The 21,866-nt window shown below is 50.2% G+C and overlaps 1 protein-coding gene and 1 pseudogene across 1 annotated transcript; one reads left to right on the forward strand and one right to left on the reverse strand.

Annotated features, from left to right (window-relative positions):
• LOC135891989 (adhesion G protein-coupled receptor E3-like) overlaps positions 1–21,866 on the forward strand; it is a 209,678-nt pseudogene that overhangs the window by 132,763 nt on the left and 55,049 nt on the right.
• On the reverse strand, positions 582–16,792 carry LOC135891912 (adhesion G protein-coupled receptor E3-like). Its single transcript, XM_065419600.1, has 12 exons — positions 16,743–16,792; positions 16,023–16,206; positions 14,875–14,994; positions 13,769–13,968; positions 12,378–12,539; positions 8,327–8,521; positions 7,424–7,683; positions 6,690–6,756; positions 5,228–5,319; positions 3,293–3,461; positions 3,003–3,182; positions 582–599 (listed from the first exon to the last, which is right to left on the reverse strand). Exons 1-12 carry the CDS (start codon positions 16,773–16,775, stop codon positions 582–584), a joined length of 1,680 nt encoding a protein of 559 aa, XP_065275672.1. The 5' UTR covers positions 16,776–16,792.

The following is a 21,866-nucleotide window of genomic DNA, read 5'->3' on the forward strand; positions in this document are numbered from 1 at the left end:
TGGAATCTCCTTCCTTAGAGGTTTTTAACGTAAGCCTTGACAAAGTCCTGGCTGGGATGATTTAGTTGGGGATTGGTCTTGCTTTGATCAGGGGGTTGGACTAGATGACCTCCTGAGGTCCCTTCCAACCCTGATATTCTATGATTCTAAGAGGGATTTTATAGCACCTGGCTGGCTGAGTGCCCATAAAAGGGAGCTACCCTCCCCCTTTCATTTATCACAAGGGGTAATAATCCTTTTGCTCTCCCACCTTCTGTCCATCTCGTCTACTTAGCTTGTAAGCTCTTTGGGAGAGGGATTGCCTCTTACTGTGTGTATGTACAGTACCAAGCATTGTGGGACTGTATGTGCCAAGATAATATAAATAAATACTGGTGAACAGAAGTGGTCTGACACAGTCACTGCTCTCAGTTTGGAGTAGTTTATTACGGAAACATGACATCAGCGAATTTCATAGTTTTGTGGGGAAAGCACAGTTTGAAAACAAAAAAAGTGGAAGAGCATTTAGTGGTGCAGTGACAGAGCTGGAGCTGAAAATCGATTACAGGCCAGGTCCTCAGCTGGTATAAACTAGTGCATTTTCAATGATCCTTCTGGGCCTTGGGAAACAGAAAATGTTATACCAATAAAGACCAACAGGATCTTGTAAGAGGGATAAGGCAAAAGCGCCGCATTTATTGTTAATACAAAACAATAGTTCATTTATGAAAGGAAGCAAAATACAATCATTTCTAAAGACAACCCTCTATCCATACATGCACACCTACACACACTGTCTGTCTGAAGTTATTATAGTTACCTGCCTAGAGGTTGCTCGTGCCAAGTTACTGGCCAGGTAGCCTGGACACAAGGGTGGAGCCGAGTTGTTGTCAGATGTGCATCTGATGCTCCTGGAGCGTGGTTGCAGAACCAGACTCAAAGTCCCTGAGTTTTTGGTTCTGTTCTTATAGGATTTTGTCCTTATACAAGTCTATGGGAATCGCTTCATCATGCTGATGTTTGTTTTACGTGATAATCAATCAGCAGATGGCACATCCCTGACGGTTGAGTGTTATCTTGTTCTTCGAGGCTTCAGCCCTCCATCCGGGGGGGGGCACTTGGGTGGATTCCGGCTTGCGAAGTGGGGTCATCCGGTTATTTCTGCACTACGCATTCTTCGGCCATGGGATATCACAGTTATAACTCTTAGGCTGGCACCTTTGATTTGCTAATTATTTATTTGCATCACATGCATTTATTCACATTCATTCTTTATCTTTAAGTCACATCTTGCACTTTTGTTTTACTACCTCCTCTTCCTTGACATCCTTATTTTACAATTTTATTTTTCAGATGTGACAGACTCCCATCAATCTATTTAACTTCTCTGATACAGTAGTAGAAAACAAGCAGGGCAATAAACGAAGGAGGGTAAGGGGGTTTCTGCAAGACCAATTCCAGAGTACAGTTGTTTTTACAACAGCTCTTATCACCTCCTCGAACAGACTCTTGGATGTGCTAGTACAATTAGCAAGTTGTCCTTGTAACTTTTTACATAGAGATACAGGGAGGATAGTTTTAATTAGCTCGGCCTTGGTGCTCGAGATCCTATATAGCTTTCTGCTGGCTTGGTTTGGTTTCGGGCCTAAAAGGGGATATATATACCTAGGGCTGGGAGCAGGGCTAACGTAGAGATTTTATGCCAGCTCTACAGCAGCCAGGAAGGACTCCTGCACAGGAGGGCTAATCACAGGGCCATTTCTGCCCATTTTAAAGCCCCTTTACACTGCCAGATTGGCATAAAGAGGCTTTAGAATTGGGCCCTAGGTTTCCAGGACAGGCAGAACATGATAGCAAACCCTCACACCAAAGAAGCAACCAAGGTCCATAAGCAGGTTATTTTATTATTTACACATTACAGTGAAACAGCAGAGCTAGCTCACACACATAGCACGCGACGGCTTTGCAAATTGCCCCCCTGCAACCCGCATGGTGTGCTTTCCCCAGGAAATAACTGCTCTCTGACCTGGGATCTGGCCCTTTAAATGTGGGAGAGACACCCAGCTACAACCGTAGGGTGGCCTTTGAATTCAGTAGATGTTGTGGATTTGGATCAGAGAGAGGATTTGGTCCAATCCCACTTCCCCTTCCAGGTTTTGTATGTAGTTGCGATGAAGAATGGCAGCTGAAGCACCTGCCCCACTGGCACAGCAAAGCCGGCTGTATGATCAACATCGCTGGTTGGAGAGGTGATTGTTTCACAGAGATGAAGGGGAGGGCTCTCTGCAAGTCACTGCCAGCAAAACAAATATACATTGAGTGCCAATCCCATGGGAAAACTCCAGTCAACGTCAATGGGATCAGGACTGGATCCTCATTCAGGAATAGTGCAGACTCTGCAAAATTCTGCCAGCCTCCACTGAAGTGACATCACGTGCAGGAAAATAACTAAACAAGTGTAGACAAAGCCCGCTCCCTTCCCCCACCCATGCACAGGTAAGTCATAAAGTAGCAGTCAATAGAGGCTGCTCTAAATAAACCAGAAATGTCCACTTCCAGACAAAGGTTGTGGCCTCTCATGCTGGGACTGGAGCAGGGAGGTTTTTTCAGACATAAGGCTCCACTTTTCCCTCCAGACAAAACTTCTGGATCCTTTCCCAATAGAGGCAATGGAGCCAGAGGAAATTCCATGCAGTGCTAACGCTTTGTTGGGGATGGCCCATCTGCAGTGACAAGATTTCCACCCAGGTTTTGATTTGCAAGCTTCCACAATTGGATAATTACCTGAATTTGTGTCAAAGCCAACACCTTCCCAGCGCATTCCAGAGTGAGTGATGCATGGAGCCTGCAAAGAAGCAAAGGGAAGGGAACCTGGAGGTGCGCAAGAAAGGAGGAGATCTGTGCTGGGTTCTAGGAGACCTGGGATTCCCCCTTGATTTGGATGAAATTGAATCTCACTAAGACTCCCAATGCCGTTCTCAGATGGATTAAAACAAGCATGTGTCACTCAGGGGACAAGGTACCTCTGGAGCTACAACAGACCCAGATGGATGCGACTTTTGGATGCTGGTATTGGAACAGAATAGAGGATCTCTTACCATCTTGGTGCTGGTAGTGACAGTGGACCCGGACAGACTAAACGTTTGAGTTGTGGGGCTGGGTTTTCTTATGCTTTTAATCCATCTCCTGTACTCCTCTCTCACCTGGAGAATGAGGGACATGGTCACTACATCATGTAACTAACACCCTCAGACCAGGCCACTGCTAAGCCCGTGAAGTCACTGGGTCGCTGATGACGCGCCACGGGCATTACCTGGCGATTGAGGAGACAGTGCACCAGGAAGATGAAGGCTCCCTGCAGGCTGTTGACAATGGTGAATAAATACGCCATGACCATTTTTGCTGAGCCGACTTGGAAGAGACCAAGGCTCCATGTGCAGCCCAGAATGAATAGCTGGGCGATAGCTTTAAAAGTCAGTAGTCTGGATAAAGGCAGATGGAGAGATCCTGTTATAACGACCCTGTGGTGACTGAGTCAGGGGGCTCGGAGCAGTGTGGGGCAAAACAGCTGGCACCCACTTTACTGTGTCTTAGGGTTACTGTCAAGACGAACACAATGGCAACATATGCCTATGAATCTGAAATACAAAATCGTGCCCAACCATCTTCCCACACACACATCTTCCTCTCCTCAATGGATGGCACTTTATATCGACAGTATCCACAGCCCCAGGGAAAAGAGATGAGTTTCCTCCCTAAGTAGCACATGGCCCAGCTCTGAATATCAGCACAGACTTGCATTTCTCCTTACACAGCTCTAGGCACGTGCAGTAAGTAACACCATGGCTTTCTGAAGCCTCAACATTCTGATCTGGTTCCAAAATCTTTTTCCCCTCTCATGTCTCCATCCAGCACTCCCAGCTGGCAGCCCTGATCGTGTTCCTCCCTAAAAAACAGATTTCATAATGAGCTGCTTTAAAGACCATTTGCATGCCACACTCTGAATGTGCTGCAGGACTTACTGCAAGAGCCTCACTGATCTAGCAGTCTCTTCCGTACCATTACTTCCACTGACTTCAGCGGGCTTTGGAACAGACTGCATCTGTCATCTCAATATCCATCCAGGGACCAACATGATGCACATGGCAGAAAAGTATGTCCCATGATGATCCTTTATTGCCGTAGACCTCTCCTCTCTCCTAACTTGACCCTTCAATTGCCACCCTGGCTGTGCTGTGTCTAATTTAAGGTCCAATACAGCATACATTATTCATGCAAATTGTCCTTATTTTGGCAGATGGTCCCATGGACAACTTTAGGACTCACGAGTAAGGGACTGCTGATGTGAGTTAGGGTTTATCAGCTCCTTGGGCAGTGAGACTGTTACTCTCTCATCAAGCAGAAGGTCGCCAAGATAACCTGGAAACCCTACAGTGGCATGTGCTCAGCTGTATGGTAGCAGTAATCTGTGCAGAATCCCACAGGAATTCCCATACAGGAGGCTCACTGGACTCTTCTAATACAGGGGTGGGCAAACTACAGCCCATGGGCCGGATCCAGCCCATCAGGGCTTTGGATCCGGCCCATGGGATTGCCACGCCCGTGGTGCCGCAGGCCCCGCACCGCTCCCAGAAGCAGCCGGCACCATTTCCCTGAAGCCCCTGGGGGAAGGGGAGAGCAGAGGTCTCCGCATGCTGCCCTCACCTGCAGGCACTGCCCCCCGCCCCCCTCCCACAGCTCACATTGGCCGGAACAAGGAACCGCGTCCAATGGGAGTACCCGCAGGCGAAGGCAGCGTACGGTGCCCCCTACCCCCCCGGGGCCGCAGGGACGTGGTGCCGGCCGCTTCCTGGAGTGGTGCGGGGCCAGGGCAGGCAGGCAGGCAGCCTGCCTGAGCCCTGCTGCGTGCCGCTGCCACCCTAGGTAAGTGGCACCGGGCCAGAGCCTGCACCCCAAACCCCTCCTGCACCCCGTACCTCAACCTCCTTCCCTGAGCCCCCTCCCACACTATGCACCCTTCCCTGCACCCCTGCCCTGAGCCCCCTCCCACACTCTGCACTCCCTCCTGCATCCCAACCCTCTGCCCTGAGCCCCTTCCTGCACAGCACACCCCCTCCCACATCCCGCACCCCAACCCTCTGCCCCAGCCCTACATTCATGGCCCTGCATGCAATTTCCGCACCCGGATGTGGCCCTCAAGACAAAAAGTTTGCCCACCCCTGTTCTAATAGATTTAGTGCTGTCCTACCTGGTGTCTTTGAGAGTGGACACATCTTCATTAAGGGAGGAGAGTTTGTCTCTCAGGATCCAGAGGGTTACAAGAAAAAATGTTAAGTTTATCTGTGGAAACAGCATGAAATATTCCTTGTAAAACATGCCAGCCAAGGCCAGTCTCTCTGGCTGAGGCACGGAACAGTCCTATGGGATCAGACTGCTGCAGAGCAGTGACTGCTCGTCAAGGTGGGTCATACACCATTCCCTGCCAGACCTTGGTCCCAGGACATGCAGGGAACTGTTGGCATAGGCAGGGCTGCAATGCATCACATGTGATCATACAGCCAGAGGGCCACATTCTGCTCTTATCTGAATCTGGAGTGACTCCACTGATTCCAATGGGGTCTGCAGTTATTCCAGATTTAGAGCCATGTGATTTGGCCCAAAGCTTCTAGATCCTGTCTATAGAGTATTCCCTTCAATTCTGAGGCTGAAATTAATTCTTAACTTGCTGCCTGAGATGGGGAGGAATCTGCAAGGACATTGCTTTATCTCTTACAACACATGTACCCTTCCATCCTCAAACTCCCGAAGCTGCAGCCATCTTCCCTTCCCCCATCACTTGGGCTATTTACCAGCCAGGCCGGACAAGGGAAGGGACAAAACTATCCTCATTCTGGCAGAGGTTCCACTTGCTTCCACAGCAGCATTGCATGAGTAATGACATATTATAATTAATCATATTATGGTAGCACCTAGAGGCTCCAACTGAGACTGCACTGGGTTCTGTACTCACACATAGAAAGGGGCAGCTCCTGTCCTGGAGCATTTGTTAGCAAAATAACAGGGCAAGACCACAGGCACCGGCTTCCCCCCGGCCACTCAACCCCCCCACTCCACCCCAGGTCCCGCCCCCACCCCTTCTCCAAGCCCCCGCCTCTTCCCACCCCCACCCCAACTCTTCCCACCCAGATCCACTTCCTCCCCTCCAGCACCTCCTGCACAACTCAGAACAGCTGACTGTGGCAAGCCGGAGGTGATGGGATGGACGGGGAGGAGTTGATTGGCGTGGCTGCCATTGGACGGGAGGCATGGGGGGGGGGGATGAGTGGGGGAGCTGGCTGCCAATGTGTGCTGAGCATCCACTATTTTTTTCGGTGCCTATGGGCAAGACAGACAAAGGGTGGGAGGAGAAACAGAGGTACAGCGAGGGGAAGCTACTTCCCAAGTTAACACAGCAGGCCAGTGGCAGAGTCAGGTCTCCTGACTCACAACCCAGGGCCCGACCCATTCGCCCTGACTGACTCCATAGAATGTAGGCTGTTGTGTTAGGGAAAAATCCTACACTGGCCAAAGAGGGATGGATGAAATGGGATCTTATAGGACTCTTTCATCTTAAATTCTCTGGGAGATATTCTTCTCTTGGCTCCACTGTAGTCCACAGGGTTGCAGAGGTGAGAGGAGAATGGAGCCCTGTGGTTCTGTGAGGTACCCACCAGGATTATGGCACAGACTGGTCCCAGGAAGCTCCACTGAAAGTCTTTCTCCGGGCTGAGCCAGCAGCTACAGGGAGGGAGGAAGAAGGTGACTTTAATGGGATATCTACCCTTTTTCAGCCCCGGGGGCAGAGAGTGAGTGTCACAGGGCAGCTGGCTCTCAAAGCGAGATGGATCTCAGCCTGCCTGTGACATGGCCAACTCCCTTGCGGGCAGCAGGCAAACAGCCCTTCCCATCTACCTCAGCATCTCCTGCTTTCAGCCACCACTTCCTCTTCCACCTCCTCAAATGACCCTTTCTGGTGGATGCGCGCAGTATTGATGGAGGGCCAGACATGCAGCGGATGGACATTGGCCTCGCTGCACTGAAGGAAGTGGAGCTGACCTGATTTACACCAGCTGAGGATCTAGCCTGGGGTGTCTAGAACACGCCACACCCTGTTTTAGTGGAGTCACTCACTTCAGAGAGGGGAATCAGGGATTTGCACATAGTAAGAAGGTGCATTTGTTTCCTACCCACCAGCGCCACAAACCCAGCCTGGGAGCTGGGAGTCAAGCTGGGATCTTTCTGGTTTGTTCTTCCGCATCATCAGTGGGTGAGGAGTTTAAATGGGCAACTCAACTACAGTGCTTGGGGCAGATTAGTGTCACATTCAACTCCCAGGCAGGGTGAGCAGGGAAATGTAAGGTCAAGTCACATCCCAGCTCCCCTTCGGGATGGGCGCTGCACGTACTGTTTGGAAGTTCCGTAGCCTTCAGGATTCAACGCTGCCGAAATAGCCACCACCAGGGCTGGGAATCCGTAGCCAAACGGGTACATGAATCTCTTCTTGAACCGGCTGGCGCTGGTGTAATTCACGACCTTCAGGTTCCTGACGGTGAGGAAGAGGTGCAGCCCCTCCAGGAACATCCAGGTGAAGCTGGCCAGGAAGAGGTAGTGTAGGAAGCCAGCAATGACAGCACACACCACCTGAGGACAGGATGAGAGAGAGCTCTGGGACACTGCTTCCGGGAAGGGAAATACTGAATTTGGAGGTGGGGGGAGGATCACATAGGGCTTTTTATTAACACATCTCTCTAGTTATGGCACTCTCCCAGAGACAATACGTTCTTCAGTGTACGGGGGCTTGTCTAAGGGCTAGGTGGCTGGCCCTTTCAATCATTCAGAGTCCAGCCCGGTGCTGATCTCCACTCAGAAAAGAGTTGGATACTGTGAGGAATCCTAGGAAAGGGAGAAGGGACATAAACAAGTTCCCAGTCCTCATAATAGGGAGAGACGTGGAGGGTGTAGGTTCTCTTCTCTATATCTGCTTTAGGGTATAGGTGTCTTGCATCTGCCCATCAGTGAGGGGGCAGAGAGGACAGGCAGGGGACTGTGACTCTGGAAATCGGGGTTCCTTTCTCTGAATGATGAAGGAAGGAGCCCACAAGGAAAAGGGAAGGACTGGTTTCACCCATAGAGATTTATTTTGGAGGGAAGTAAATAATTATTTCTGCAGGACTAAAGAGCATGGAATAAACATTACCGTCCAGCTGAGGGTATAAGAAGGTGCTGGGGTGAGGGGAGCTTTAGAAATGGTGACAGAAGATCTGGACACAGCTCAATTTTAAACCGAGAATAAAAGTGGATAACAGACCCGACTGCGGGTGCGGGTCACCGCGGTGAGGAAGAGCAGGTAGGCCAGGAAGAGGCAGAGGCAGAGCTGCAGGTGGATGGAGGTGCTGACGTTGCGGATGGAGCGGCACAGGAGGAAGGTGAGGATGGCGAGGAGGAGGCACAGCAGGGAGAAGGTCAGTCCCACGTAGGTGACGATGGTCAGTGGGTAACTCTCCTGTAACACAGCAAAGGGAGACTCACCAGTGAGCCCTGGGACACTATGTAGTAAATAAAGGGAAGTAAGGACACCCTGGGGAATTACAGACCAGTCAGATTAACTTCTGTACCCGGAAAGATAATGGAGCAGATAATTAAGAAATCAATTTACAAAGACCTAGAAGATAATAAGGTGATAAATAACAGTCAGCATGGATTTGTCAAGAACAAATCATGTCAAGCCAGCCTAATAGCTTTCTTTGACAGGGTAACAAGCTTTGTGGATGGGGGGGAAGCGGTAGATGTGGTATATATTGACTTTAGTCAGGGCTAGTCTACACAGGACATGTGACCATGTCACATAATACTGGAATCCATCTTAAATATGGTACTTTCCCATTTAGAAGGAAGGGTGTGGACCCAGAGAGACAAAGGATTCCCGCCTTGTGCCAAAGCTATAAAAGGGGGTGGAGCAGAACAAGGGGGGGTCTCAGTCATGAGAAAGCCCCTGCTTTTCACTTAAGATGCCTGATGGAACTAACAAGGACTATACCAGGGGAAAGGATTGGCCCCAGATGAGGAAGGAGCCTAGTCTGTGAAAGAAGCCTATTAGAACATCTCTGAGGGTGAGATTTTACCCTTAAACAGTTTCTTAATGTATTAGGCTTAGACTTATGTGTTTGGTTTTATTTTGCTTGTTAACTTACTTTGTTCTGTCTGTTATGACTTAGAACCACTTAAATCCTACTTTTTATACTTAATAACATCACTTTTGTTTATTGCTAAATCCAGAATAAGTGATTCATACCTGGGGTAGCGAACAGCTGTGCATATCTCTCTATCAGTGTTATAGAGGGCGGACAATTTATGAGTTTACCCTGGGTAAGCTTTATACAGAGTAAAACGGATTTATTTGGGGTTTGGATCCCATTGGGACTGGGTGTCTGGGTGCTGGAGATAGGTGACCTGCTGAGTGGTTTTCTGTTAAAGACTGCAGCTTTGGGGGCGTGGTTCAGACCCTGAGTCCGTGTTGCCGCAGGTTAGCATGTCTGGCTCAACAAGGCAGGGTTCTGGAGTCCCAAGCTGGCAGGGAAAATGGTCTCAGAGGTAATCTCAGCAATTCAGGTGACAGTCCCAAGGGGGTCTCTGTGACCGAACCCGTCACAGCACGGCACCGGCGCATTCAGCTCTGTAAATATGGTCCCTGCCTAAGGACACTGCAGCGCCTGCTGGGTATGTGGGAGCCAACCCGCTCTTACCTGCTGTCATGGGCAGTGGATGAAGCTGCAGCTTGGGGAGGCTAGCCCCCCAGCCCACCTCTTCTGCCTGTGGCCCTGCTCATACTCCACCCCTGCTCTGCCCCAGGCCCTGCCCCCACTCTGCCCAGGCACCGCCCCTCCCCACTGTCTCCCTCCTCTCTTCCCTCCCCCTCCCTGCTCACCTCCTTCCAGCCAATCCCTGAACCCAAATGAAGCTAATGACATTAGAAAGAAATTGCAGAAGAGTATTTTTTTTTCAAAAGAAAATGGAGCATGTTTTCCACTGCATACCAGAAGGTGAAAACCGGACATGCAGACGGTACCTAATTAAAAGCACTAAATTTAGGAATAAAAAAATGTCAGTCACAGGTATTTTGATATACCCTGAAGTTTGTCAGAGATTTATTTGCAAAAACTTTGTAGTAAGGGCAAGTCAGCTGTCCTGCTGAATACAACATTAAATATTATGGAATACATGATGCAGCTCTTCTCTGTTTTACATTTTCTTAATCAGTATTTCTAAGCTGATTTTATATTTTAAATGTACTCTTAAGCCTTCATAAAGCAACCATTCCAGATTACTACATACACCTCTACCCTGATATAACACGGTCCTCGGGAGCCAAAAATCCCTACCGCGTTATAGGTGAAACCCCGTTATATCGGGGTAGCGGCGGCAGGGCTCCAGCAGTGATTTAAAGAGCCCGGGGCGCCGGCCATGGGGAGCCCCGGGCCCTTTAAATTGCCACCCGAGCCCTGCTACTGCAGCCCCAGGGGTAGCAGCAGCAGGGCTCCAGCGGTGATTTAAAGGGCCACGGGCTCCCCACAGCAGCCGGAGCCCCAGGCCCTTTAAAGCGCTGCCCGAGCCCCACTGCCGGAGCCCCGGGGTTACCACGTTATATGAGAACCCGTGTTAGATCGGGTCGCATTATATCGGGGTAGAGGTGTATTTAACTCACTGAAACAAAGACATTAGTTTCAATTAATCAGTCACCGAGGTTTAGTGTGTTCATAACAATGTTCATTGCTTTTAGAAAAAGGGAACACTACTTTACTTTGTGTGATCTCCATGACAACAGACATGAAATTTCACTAACTTTAAAAAATATGTTTCCAAACATTTTAGGCATAACAAAGGATTTTATATCTTACTAAGGTACTGATTTTGCTGGAGGGTTCTCTTAAAACTAGTTCATCAAATAGTCAGAAGTAAAGAAAGGGAAACACATTTGTCCAGCTATCTGGAAGGAAAGGGATGTTGTCCCTTTAAGGGCTAGTCTCTCTTCTATGGGGGGTCGGGGTGGTGACAGGAGAAAGGGATGGACAGAAAGGACAGGAAGACTTTGGAAGTTTTTTGTACTATAGTAATTAAAATTAAAATGTGTATTTTAGATAAGAGTGGTCTTTTGAAGGATTTATTTAAAAAACTATGCCTGAAGAGCCAAGCATTTAAGGCTAAAGATGAATATTCAAATTGTGGATCTGAAAACCTATGCAAGGATTTTTTAGAGATGTGATTTTATAATCTTCAGCAATCTTCTAATGATATATTTTTAAAGCAAATTTTAAACTAAGGTCCTGTAGACTAACATGTTCTGAGTAAATATTACAGTAATGCACAACTGTTTCTGTCAGTAAACTCAGAAACTGACAGTATATACCTTTAAATGCCTGTTAAATGGCTTCATTACCACTTAAATGGCTCTTTAACAGTTTCAATGTTGGGCTAATAGGTCTGGCAGGCTGGAGACTTTTTCCCTTTTAACAGGTTTCAGAGTAGCAGCCGTGTTAGTACTTGTTCCAAGTACTCCTGTTCTTTTTGCGGATACAGACTAACATGGCTGCTACTCTGAAACCTGTCATTATGCAAGGCACTGCATTTAGCCCTATGGAGTGGCAAGTACTCCTGTTCTTTTTCCCTTTTAAGTTACTAGATCCCCTCCGGAGTAAGAGTCACCAGGCTGCAGCAGCTAGCTGTGGGAGCCTGCAGAAAGGGTCAGAACAGGGAAAGGAAGAGGTGGGAGGTGGACACTAGGACCCAGGGGTGCCCCAAATTTTCAGGTGCGCTACACTGCCGCGTATGCAACTGCATTTGCCTAAGGATAGTTCTGAGTGGATCACAAGCTAAATATGAGTCAACAGTGTAACGCTGTTGCAAAAAAAGCAAACATCATTCTGGGACGTATTAGCAGCAGTATTGTAAGCAAGACACGGGAAGTAATTCTTCCACTCTACTCTGTGCAGATTAGGCCTCAACTGGAGTATTGTGTCCAGTTCTGGGCACCATATTTCAGGAAAGATGATGACAAATTGGAGAACGTCCAGAGAAGAGCAACACAAATGATTAACGCTCTAGAAAACATGATCACCAGTTTTGGGGGAATCTGCTCTCCTTTTTACAGCCTACCCTGGCCTTGGCATTGTCAGTGTGGGCTACTCTAGGCACCTCAGATCACAATCCCAGCCCAGCCCCCTTGACCCTGACCCATCCTGTATGGCCACAGATTATACCCTGAGGTTCCTACGCAGCGTTCATTCAGGCAAAATTCCCACTGATTTTGCCCAGGTCAGGAGCTCAGAGTCCAGCCCTTTGATCTGAGTCTCACAGTGAGATACCTCCACTCCCATAAGGACTGCGAAGCTGGAGAGATGGTCACAGCTGCAGTTGGTGTGAGTGCTGTTCGTGTAGAGAACGGTGCAGCCATCCTTAGCCCAGGTGCCATTCCCAGCGATGAATTTCCAGTGAACGCAGAGAGCCTCTTCCTCCTCTTTCTTTGCCTGGAAACAAAAACACCCGATCATCATCCTCACTGGATCATGGGGAGAACACTGTTTCTTTTGTCACACATCTCTAACAGACAGTAATAAACCTGATCTCACCAAAGGGTTCATGGTTCTCATTGTGCTGCACGTAACAGCCATTTCGGACTTCCCATTGTCAGTGGAAATACAAGCGAGATCCTCCAGCTTCAATAGCACAAGGCCCTGATCCCGGAGCTAAAGTGGTAATTCCCTTAACTCTCAGCACTGTAGGGTCTATGATACACAATTGTGCAGTTCCAATTTGTGCCATTAAAAGGCATTCACACACCTGCCCACAAATACCCACATGCATGCTAGCAAGTTCATTACTTCATCAAAGAAGGCACCATCTAATGCCGTTTCCCTGAACTCCACTATCTATAGGGCAGAGGTCCCCAAACTGTGGGGTGTGCCCCCCTATGGGGACACAGAGGAACCTTCAGAGGGACATGACAGGTCCTGGGTCAGCCCCCATGGGGTGCGGAAAGGGAGCCCCTCCCAGCCCCTCTCCACCCTGAGCTCTGCTCTGGTCCCACCAGTAGCCACATCCTTGACTTCCAGCCCCATGTCTGGCACCGTCCCCAGATTCAGCATGGCTTCACTCCCAGCCCCAGCCCCTTGCGGCTCCACTCCCAGCCCAGGCTGGCGGCAGGGCTTAGCTGCTGGACCCTACCACAGCCTAGCTGTTGCTCCACTCCCACCCCCAGCCTCAGCCCCCGGCCATGGCTCTGCCCTGCTCCCAGCCTGAGCCCCAGCCTCACCCCCAGCTGCGACCCGAGCCTCAGCCCCCTTACCCCTGTCTATGTCCTTCCCCATCCCCCCCAAGCCACGGCCCCGCTCCCGGCCCTGGCTCAGGGGGAGCAGCGTGAACGGGTTCGGGGGGGCGACCCTCAAAAGTTTGGGGACCACTGCTATAGGGAGATGCCTTCCAATTATTCCTGCTCTAACGGTTGAGCCAGACAGTTATTACTCCTGAGCATTTTACATGATGAATCATAACCCAATCAGGCCTGGTGTGAACGCTATGTAACGTCCTCCACCAAAACAGCCCCCGTGTCAGGACTGAAGAAGCTCCCTCTGTTTCTCAGATAACTGTTTCTCAGTCCAGAAAGGCAACACAACTCAAATGCCCTGCAGGAGACGCACCTTTGAAGTGACCAGCTGGAGTCCCTGGCACAGAGCAAAGTAAAAGGATCTACACTCACCTGTCTATGGCGTAGGGTGAAGTTCACACGTTTGGAGATGTTCATGAGCCTCCCATCTCCGATAGCCCCACTCACCACCCTGGAATTCAGGTGACAATTCCTCAATTTCTCATCAGCCATTAGCTCTCCCTCGTTGACAAATCTCTTGTTCATGATGGAGTCCAGGGTGAAGTAAGAAATAAAAACAACAGCCCAGGAACCTGAAAACATGAAATGATGCCTCATCTTAGTGCCAGGGACACTGAGACAAAGAAAGAGCAAGCCAGGTGCCAAAGGTCAGAGCGAGTCTGGGGCAGAGCTGGGAAAAGAACCCAAGAGTCCTGGCTAACAGTTTGAACTTTAACCACTAGAGTATGTTGCCTCCTCCCTCTTCTTGCACAGAAGCGCTTCTGTGTTGGAAACATTGGCGTACACTATGGGATTGTGATTCCTAAAGTGCACTAACGTATATTAGAGCACACTAGGGAACCTTTAGTGCACACTAGTAGGGTCTCTACAGACCAATTAATGCACAGTCTGTTAGTGCTCTTTAGAAATCATATCCTCATACTCAAAATTATCCAGCTAGGTAGACAGCCCTAGGTGAAAGGCACTGATGTGAAGCCATAGTTTTTCTTGGTTAGGAGAGGCAGAGGGGTTGGTTAGTGAGGAGCTTTCCCTGGTGATAAAGAATTAAGAACCAGTCCCAGTTAGGTCATACTGGCCTGAAAATCAGAGTAAAATTGGTAAATATTATCCTGGTTCCATTCCTGAAAGTCACACACGTCAACCTGGGGTCTAGCTGGACTCATCATCAGGACATCATGTGTTGGGCCAATGGATCTCTGATCTTTCCATTCTCTGGACCAGTTCATATGCCCATCAAAGCTTCTCTCTCCTCCCTGCCCCTCCCATTGCTTGGTTTTCATGTTGCGGGACAACCAGGAATGAAGGGCTCTGCAGAGCTCAATGGCCTGAGAAACACTTGCTCAGCCAACAAGGTCCACACCAGTGTCAGGATAACAGAGGCAAGCAAGCCAGCCTGGGGCGAGAGGAAGGGGAGAACTAGGGCTGGGGTTTGGTGTCTAGTTAAAGGGGTGAGTGCCTGGGAAGCACCAGGATGGTACCTTCTGTGGCTGCTCTGGTGACCGTATCGCAGTGAATGTCCATTGTCTCCTCCTGAGCTCTCAGCGTGAAGTTCTTATCACAGGGACCAGCAGCCGGGACAACGAGGAGCGTCTCGATAGCTGGGGAGGGAAATGGCAAAGCCTCTTGCTGCAAGGGCAAGGCAGGTTCGGAGCTCCACTCTCTCTGAATCCCACCACCCCCTCCCCCTTTCTCCTCACCTCCATTTCTCTGTGTTTCCCTGAGCCCCTCTGGCTGACCTTCTATGATCCATCATCCCTGCATCCCCATGAAGATGTCACTGTGCCAAGAGGCAGAAGGCAACTTCTCCCTGCTGCCTCACCTCTGCGCTTTAGCAGGGGAAGCAGCAGGAAGGGGTTTTGCTGGGGCAGGGAGTGAAAGGAGGACGCAATGGCAGCTGTCTGTGGCGACAGGAGATTGGCATTGCTTTTAAAACCCTCTCAGGCAGCTGCCATTGCTGCAAAGCCCTAGGGCTGGGTTTATGGGTGGCGGGTAGCATAGGCCGGGGAAGGCTGTGCCAACCCAAACACCCTGGCATGGTCCTGCCCATGCTCTCCTGCCTGCTTCCAATTCCCTGCTTCCCTGCCTGCTTCCCCAGACCCTCTCCTGCCTGCTTCCAATTCCATTCCGGCTCTTCCGTGGCTGAGGGGCTGGGGCAGGCAGGCTGGGGCTGGTGCTCACAAGGCCCAGGGCTGGGGGGGTTGGGGAGGTTGGGAGGGCTGGCCCGGGGACATGCCGCGTCATGCTGCCTGCCCATCCGCCCAGCTCTGGAGTTGGGGACGCTCTGGCTGCCCGGCGTTCCAGGGCTGGGGGTGCTCCCGCTGTGCTGCCCACCTGGCACTCCAGGGCTGGGGTAGCGCGGGGATGGGGGCGGGTTGCTCTGGGCTCCAGCGGAGGACAGGGGGTGGAACGGGAGGGGCGGGGCCTTGGGCAGAGAGGGAGGAGCAGAGGGCTAGCCTCTCTCAATGGTTAGCCTCTCTCAATGGCTTGTTCACCTGCCGCCCATGGCTGGGTTATAAACCCTGAGAGAGGGGCAGCGGGGCTGCAGTGGTGTTCTGAATTGAAAAGAGTATAACCCCCTATCTCACAGCCACCACCAGGTGATGTGGGAGCCTCCCATCCGCCTCACCCATAGACTCTGTTGTCACATTCTGTTTCTTCATCTCCGGAGACTTCAAAGCAGCTGTCAGTGCAGCCAATTCCACACTCTGCAGGAGGAACGTCACGGCAGAGGCCACCTCCCTCTTGCTCTCGTTCCCACCAGCACTGAGGATGGAGCTATTCAGGAAGGAACCAAAGGGGCCAGCAACTTTCTGGGATTGGGAAAGGAAACACCCTGAGAAGGAGGGAGGATTTCAGTGGTTCATGAGACACATTCTTCAGACTCCCAGGGGAACAATCACCCTCTTAGGGACATACGAGTTCATAGTGACCTTCCCCACTCAGCGGGACTGCAGCATTCTCAAAGAGGGAGCCCTTTACAGAGCAAGTGAGGCTACTGACGCTTGCTCAGGACTCCACAGTAACCATAAGCCAGGGGAGGGCTAACGCCCTGTGTCGTTCGCTCCTCATCCCTGGTCCCTTCAGTGTAGGTGCCAGAGAACATTGCAACAAATCAGCAGGCATCTAGGTTCTCTCTGTGTTGCCCCCGGAAGCAATCTGGATCTTCCTAGGACCAGTGGGGACAGAACCCAGATCCCCTGCCACTTAAGCTAGAGAGCATGCACATGCACACACACACCCCTTTTCTGAAGAGCAGCTACAGTTCCCCCCAAGGTGAGACTGTTATTCCAGTGCTCAGGGCATTTGGCCATAGAGCGCCCACACACGTAGGGGCAGAACCTCTGACCTGCAGCGATACTGCTCTGTCCTGGGCACACATGGTCTCCAAATTCACTAAGGTTGAATTCACGAAGGAGCAAAATTCACTGTTGCTGCCCTGCAGAACAATCAGAGGAAATGGGTTATTTCTGCAAGCATGGAAACACCACCCAAAATTAAGGTTAATGGTTCTGCAGAGCGATGTTGCTTTGACCTATGGCTGGCTGGCTGTGCCACTGGAATGCTACAGATTACGACATGTTAAGGCTAAGTGTGGTGAAGCCCACAGACACGCTGATATTTCACTTAGTATTGAAGCTTTCATTCATATTAATGAATTTCTCCTTCCCTTCCTCACAGCGATTTTATAAGGATTATTATCCTCCTTCTACAAGTGGGGAACCGATGCACAGAGAGACTGAGAAAATTGCCCAAAGTCACACAGCGAGTCTGGGGCAAAGATGGGAACCGAACTCTGACTTCCTGTATCTCTGGCTGATGCTTTAACTGCAGAACTCTGATGTACAGTGGGGGCATCACACACATAAGCATGATACTGTCGTGTTTTCAAAAGCACTTTGTGTTGGACTGATTCTGCTCCCACTGAAGTCAGTGGTAAACCCTGGATAAGCTGAGAATCTTCAGGCTCAAAGTTTTCTGTGTACAATTTGTGAAAACCCTCAAAGCCCAAATAAACCCCTTCCACGTACCTTCAGAAAGACATCTTTGCACATCTCCATCTGCTCTTTTATCTGTGGAGTCTCAGTCTGGTATTTAAATGTAACATCTAGCAACAGAAAGAGAGGCAGGACAATTACATCAACTCAACATCTGCAGGGCTAAGGTTCTCAAAAGTGTCTCGTGATTTGAGACATCTTAAAAGGCCCCTGACTTTCGAAAGTGCTGAGCACTCACCCTCTGAAAATCAGGCCCCTTTAAGGTCTCAGGTTAGACAACCAAAATCACAAGGCAATTTTGAAAATCTTGGCCTAAGTGACACACTAAGGCCACACACACAGGGACTCTAGGACAGAGCTGGGAATGGAAGCTTGATCACTTGAGTCCTAACCAAGCACTTTAGCCACAATGGCATCCTTTCTTCCTATCAGAATACAAAGTTGATGATCTACCTAAACCCAGCAGGGGTTTTCTCCCTTTAACTCCATTGATCTCTTAAGCCCTGTCTATCTGACAACTTTCAACTGAGTCTGTAATCAGTCAGCAATACATTCGGCCCTAAAAGCCTGGTGTGTGTCCACACATCACCTGGTTAATACTCATTTAAGCTTTGTTTGTGTAGCTCATTGATCAGTGTGTGTTATGTGTCCTCTAGGGGCTGGTCCACTAAGGCTCTGGTTCTGCTACAGCTCCTAGCTATGGGAGTTCGTCCCTTGGCTCAAACCGTAGTAGGTCATGCAGTTACAAAGTCCTGGGTTTGATCCTTGGTGATAACCAAGATGACGGTTGTTACATCTATAGTCGAGACGTTTCCCTTCCCCAGAACTGTTCTAACCCTGCTATTGTACTTCTAAAAGACCGGAGTCTCATCAAGGTATGTCTGCACTAGAAACGCTAAAGTGGTGCAGCTGCAGCTGTGCCACTGTAGTGTGGACACTGACTGCAGTGATGGAAGGGTTCTTCCATTGCTGTAGTAAATCCACCTCTGAGAGCTGGTAGCTAGGATAAGACAAGAATTCTTCTGTTGACCTAGTGCTGCCTACACTGAGGCTTAGGCTGGCTTATGCTTGACTGAAGTTTCAGGTATTGAGCAGGCCTCAGTTACACTATAAGCCTTATGTTGCTCTGTCCTGGAAAAGGCAGTTAAAATGGGTGTAAATGGCTCCTAAGAATGTTCCCTGTGGAGGGACCCTCCACAGCTAGTGTGGAACTGGTAGAAGGGCTTTACATGATCTTGGCTTCATATGCAAGGCAGATCAAAGATGTAGTCAGAATGCACCATGCTACAGCTACTTTCTGCTTCTCAGGGGCCATGGGAAGCAGAGGATAAAGTACAGCATCCCTGCATGGTCCCAGAATGCATAGAGCACAAAGGTGGCTTAAAGCTACCTTTTCCTCCACCCTTTCTATTCCGTGCCACAAGCACAGGAGTGGCATAAGTAAAAATCAGGCACAAAATTCTCTTGGGTACCCAGAGGGCGTTACAACCAAGTGTAGGAGGAAAAGTGCAACAGTTCTTAAAGACAGGTTTCAAAGTAGCAGCCGTGTTAGTCTGTACCTGCAAAAAGAACAGGAGTACTTGTGGCACCTTAGAGACTAACGAATTTATTTGAGCATAAGCTTTCGTAGGCTACAGCCTACTTCATCGGATGCATAGAATGGAACACACAGAAAGAAGATATTTATACATACAGAGAACATGAAAAGGTGGGAGTAGCCATACCAACTGTAAGAGGCCAATCAATTGAGATGAGCTATCATCAGCAGGAGAGAGAAAAAAACCTTTGAAGTGATAATCAAGATGACCCATAGAAGGTGTGAGGATATTTTAACATATTTTAACATGAGGAAATAGATTCAATTAGTGTAATGACCCAACCATTCCCAGTCTCTGTTCAAGCCTAAGTTAATTCTATCTAATTTGCATATTAATTCAAGTTCAGCAGTCTCTCTTTGGAGTCTGTTTTTGAAGTTTTTTTGTTGCAAAATTGCCACCTTCAGGTCTGTCACTGAGTGGTTAGAGAGATTGAAGTGTTCTCCCACTGGTTTTTGAATGTTATGATTCCTGATGTCAGATTTGTGTCCCTTTATTCTTTTACGTAGGGACTGTCCTGGAAATCCCGGACACCCCATCATCTCAAGCATTGGCACCCTAACAGCAGGATTGTCTGGCTATGTGGACTCTCTCCTCAGGCCCTATGCTACCAGCACTCCCAGCTATCTTCAAGACACCACTGACTTCCTGAGGAAACTACAATCCATCGGTGATCTTCCAGAAAACACCATCCTGGCCACTATGGATGTAGAAGCCCTCTGCACCAACATTCCACACAAAGATGGACTACAAACCATCAGGAACAGTATCCCCGATAATATCACGGCTAACCTGGTGGCTGAAGTTTGTGACTTTGTCCTCACCCACAACTATTTCACATTTGGGGACAATATATACCTTCAAGTCAGCGGCACTGCTATGGGTACCCGCATGGCCCCACAGTATGCCAACATTTTTATGGCTGACTTAGAACAACGCTTCCTTAGCTCTCGTCCCCTAACGCCCCTACTCTACTTGCACTACATTGATGACATCTTCATCATCTGAACCCATGGAAAAGAAGCCCTCGAGGAATTCCACCATGATTTTAACAATTTCCATCCCACCATCAACCTTAGTCTAGACCAATCCACACAAGCGGTCCATTTCCTAGACACTACTGTGTTAATAAGTGATGGTCACATAAACACCACCTTATACCGGAAACCTACTGACCACTATACTTTCCTACATGCCTCCAGCTTCCATCCAGGACACACCACACGATCCATTGTCTACAGCCAAGCTCTAAGAGACAACCGCATTTGCTGCAATCCCTCAGACAAACACCTACAAGATCTCTATCAAGCATTCTTAAAACTACAATACCCACCTGCTGAAGTGAAAAAACAGATTGACAGAGCCAGAAGAGTACCCAGAAGTCACCTACTACAAGACAGGCCCAACAAAGAAAATAACAGAACGCCACTAGCCGTCACCTTCAGCCCCCAACTAAAACCAGTGCCGTAACAAGGGCGAGGCGAGTGAGGCACTTGCCTCGAGCGCACAAAGCAGAGGGGCGCAGAAAAAGACTGTGGTTTTCTCGCCTCCCTCCCTAACCAGGTCGAGCTTGATCCCTCCCTGTGTGTGTCCCTGAGGGCGGCTGCCTGGAGAACACCAGCCCTAGCACCTGCAGCCTCCCGGCAGCCCCTTTCCACACACACCAAGACTTGTTCTGCAGCGATTCCAGCCCCAGGCTCCAGGGCAGCCTCCCAGCCACTGCCCGTATCTCCACCTGGCTCCTCTGGTCTGAGCCAGCCCAGCGTGGGATGGGGAACGGGGAGAGCCGCTACCCGGTACCCCCAGCACAGCCCGGCTTGTGCCCTGGGGCTTCTTCCTCTGGCTTAACCAGGCGGGGTTTAGTCCATTGTGGCCCAGACCAACCCCAACCCCGGAGAACTGGCCCAAGCTGTGGGGTTGGCAGGGGATGAGCCCGGCTGCCAGGAGGGTTTTAGTAGGAGCCAGAGGCAGGTCCGATGCAGACCGTAGAACTCTGCATTCTTTGGCACCACAGCTGCACTGAGCCATGGCTGGGAACTAGGAGCGGGGCCCAGATGTAACTAGCGCCCCAGCGCTACCCCGGCGCAGCAGCTCCCGGGCTGGGCCCGCAGCGCTCAGGGCCCGGGGCAGCGGGCGAGATGCTCTTGGAGCAGCCAGGTTATTTCCCTCCCGGACTAGCTAAAGATTGCAGCGCAGTGGCTGGGGACTGAGCCGGCTTCGGGGGGCTTTGGGCTCCTGGGTCCCGGCAGGGTTTGGAGGGGAGGCTACGAATGGGTGAGGGGGCAGCTTGGCTGCGTTCGTCTAAGCAGCATGTCCCCAGCACTGGGCACGTTGGTGCCCCAGCAGGACGCTGCACTGGGACTGCTCCCGCTTCCGGGCTGCAGCACCCCAGATCCCCCTGCCCAGCTCGGGCCGGATCGCAGGGAGGCGGGTAGCTCAGAGAACGGACTGGGCTGGTTCTGGCGTTTCCGCCTCTGTCCGCTGCTCCTGCCCGGCCCTTTTCACCCACCGGCTCAGGCGCCCCCTCCCTGGGTACGGGCTGGGGGCTGAAGCGATCAGAGCCGCTCCCTGGCTGGGCTTTGCCCTGGCGTGCTTGCACCACCCCGAGACAGTTGCTTAAACACCAACACCTTTAAAAACATGTTTCTAGTGAAGGGGGGGAAAGCTGTCCAGTCCTAGGGAAGGAAAACCCCCCTGGACATGTGGGAGGAAAAAGCAACGGTGCCCGCCCGCTCCAGCAGTAAATGTATGATGGAGGCGGTGAAAAATGAAACTAAAAACAACTGTTTTCTATTTACAAATTTAAATAAACAGAACAGCCTTCGTTTGTCTAAGTGCAGCAGCATTGCTGCTGTGTAGATCATGAAAAGGGTGGTGCAT

This window comes from Emys orbicularis, chromosome 19 (assembly GCF_028017835.1).
Source record: "Emys orbicularis isolate rEmyOrb1 chromosome 19, rEmyOrb1.hap1, whole genome shotgun sequence".
NCBI lineage: Eukaryota > Metazoa > Chordata > Testudines > Emydidae > Emys > Emys orbicularis.

What these genes read in the sequence shown, in the direction of transcription:
- LOC135891912 (XM_065419600.1), bottom strand. Translation starts at nt 16,775, where the DNA reads ATGTGTGCCCAGGACAGAGCAGTATCGCTGCAG. An exon ending in ACAGAGCAGTATCGCTGCAG is followed by an intron (nt 16,207 to 16,742) that starts GTCAGAGGTTCT and finishes TCCCAATCCCAG; the next exon opens with AAAGTTGCTGGCCCCTTTGG. An exon ending in ACTGTCTCCTCAATCGCCAG is followed by an intron (nt 3,183 to 3,292) that starts GTAATGCCCGTG and finishes CTCATTCTCCAG; the next exon opens with GTGAGAGAGGAGTACAGGAG.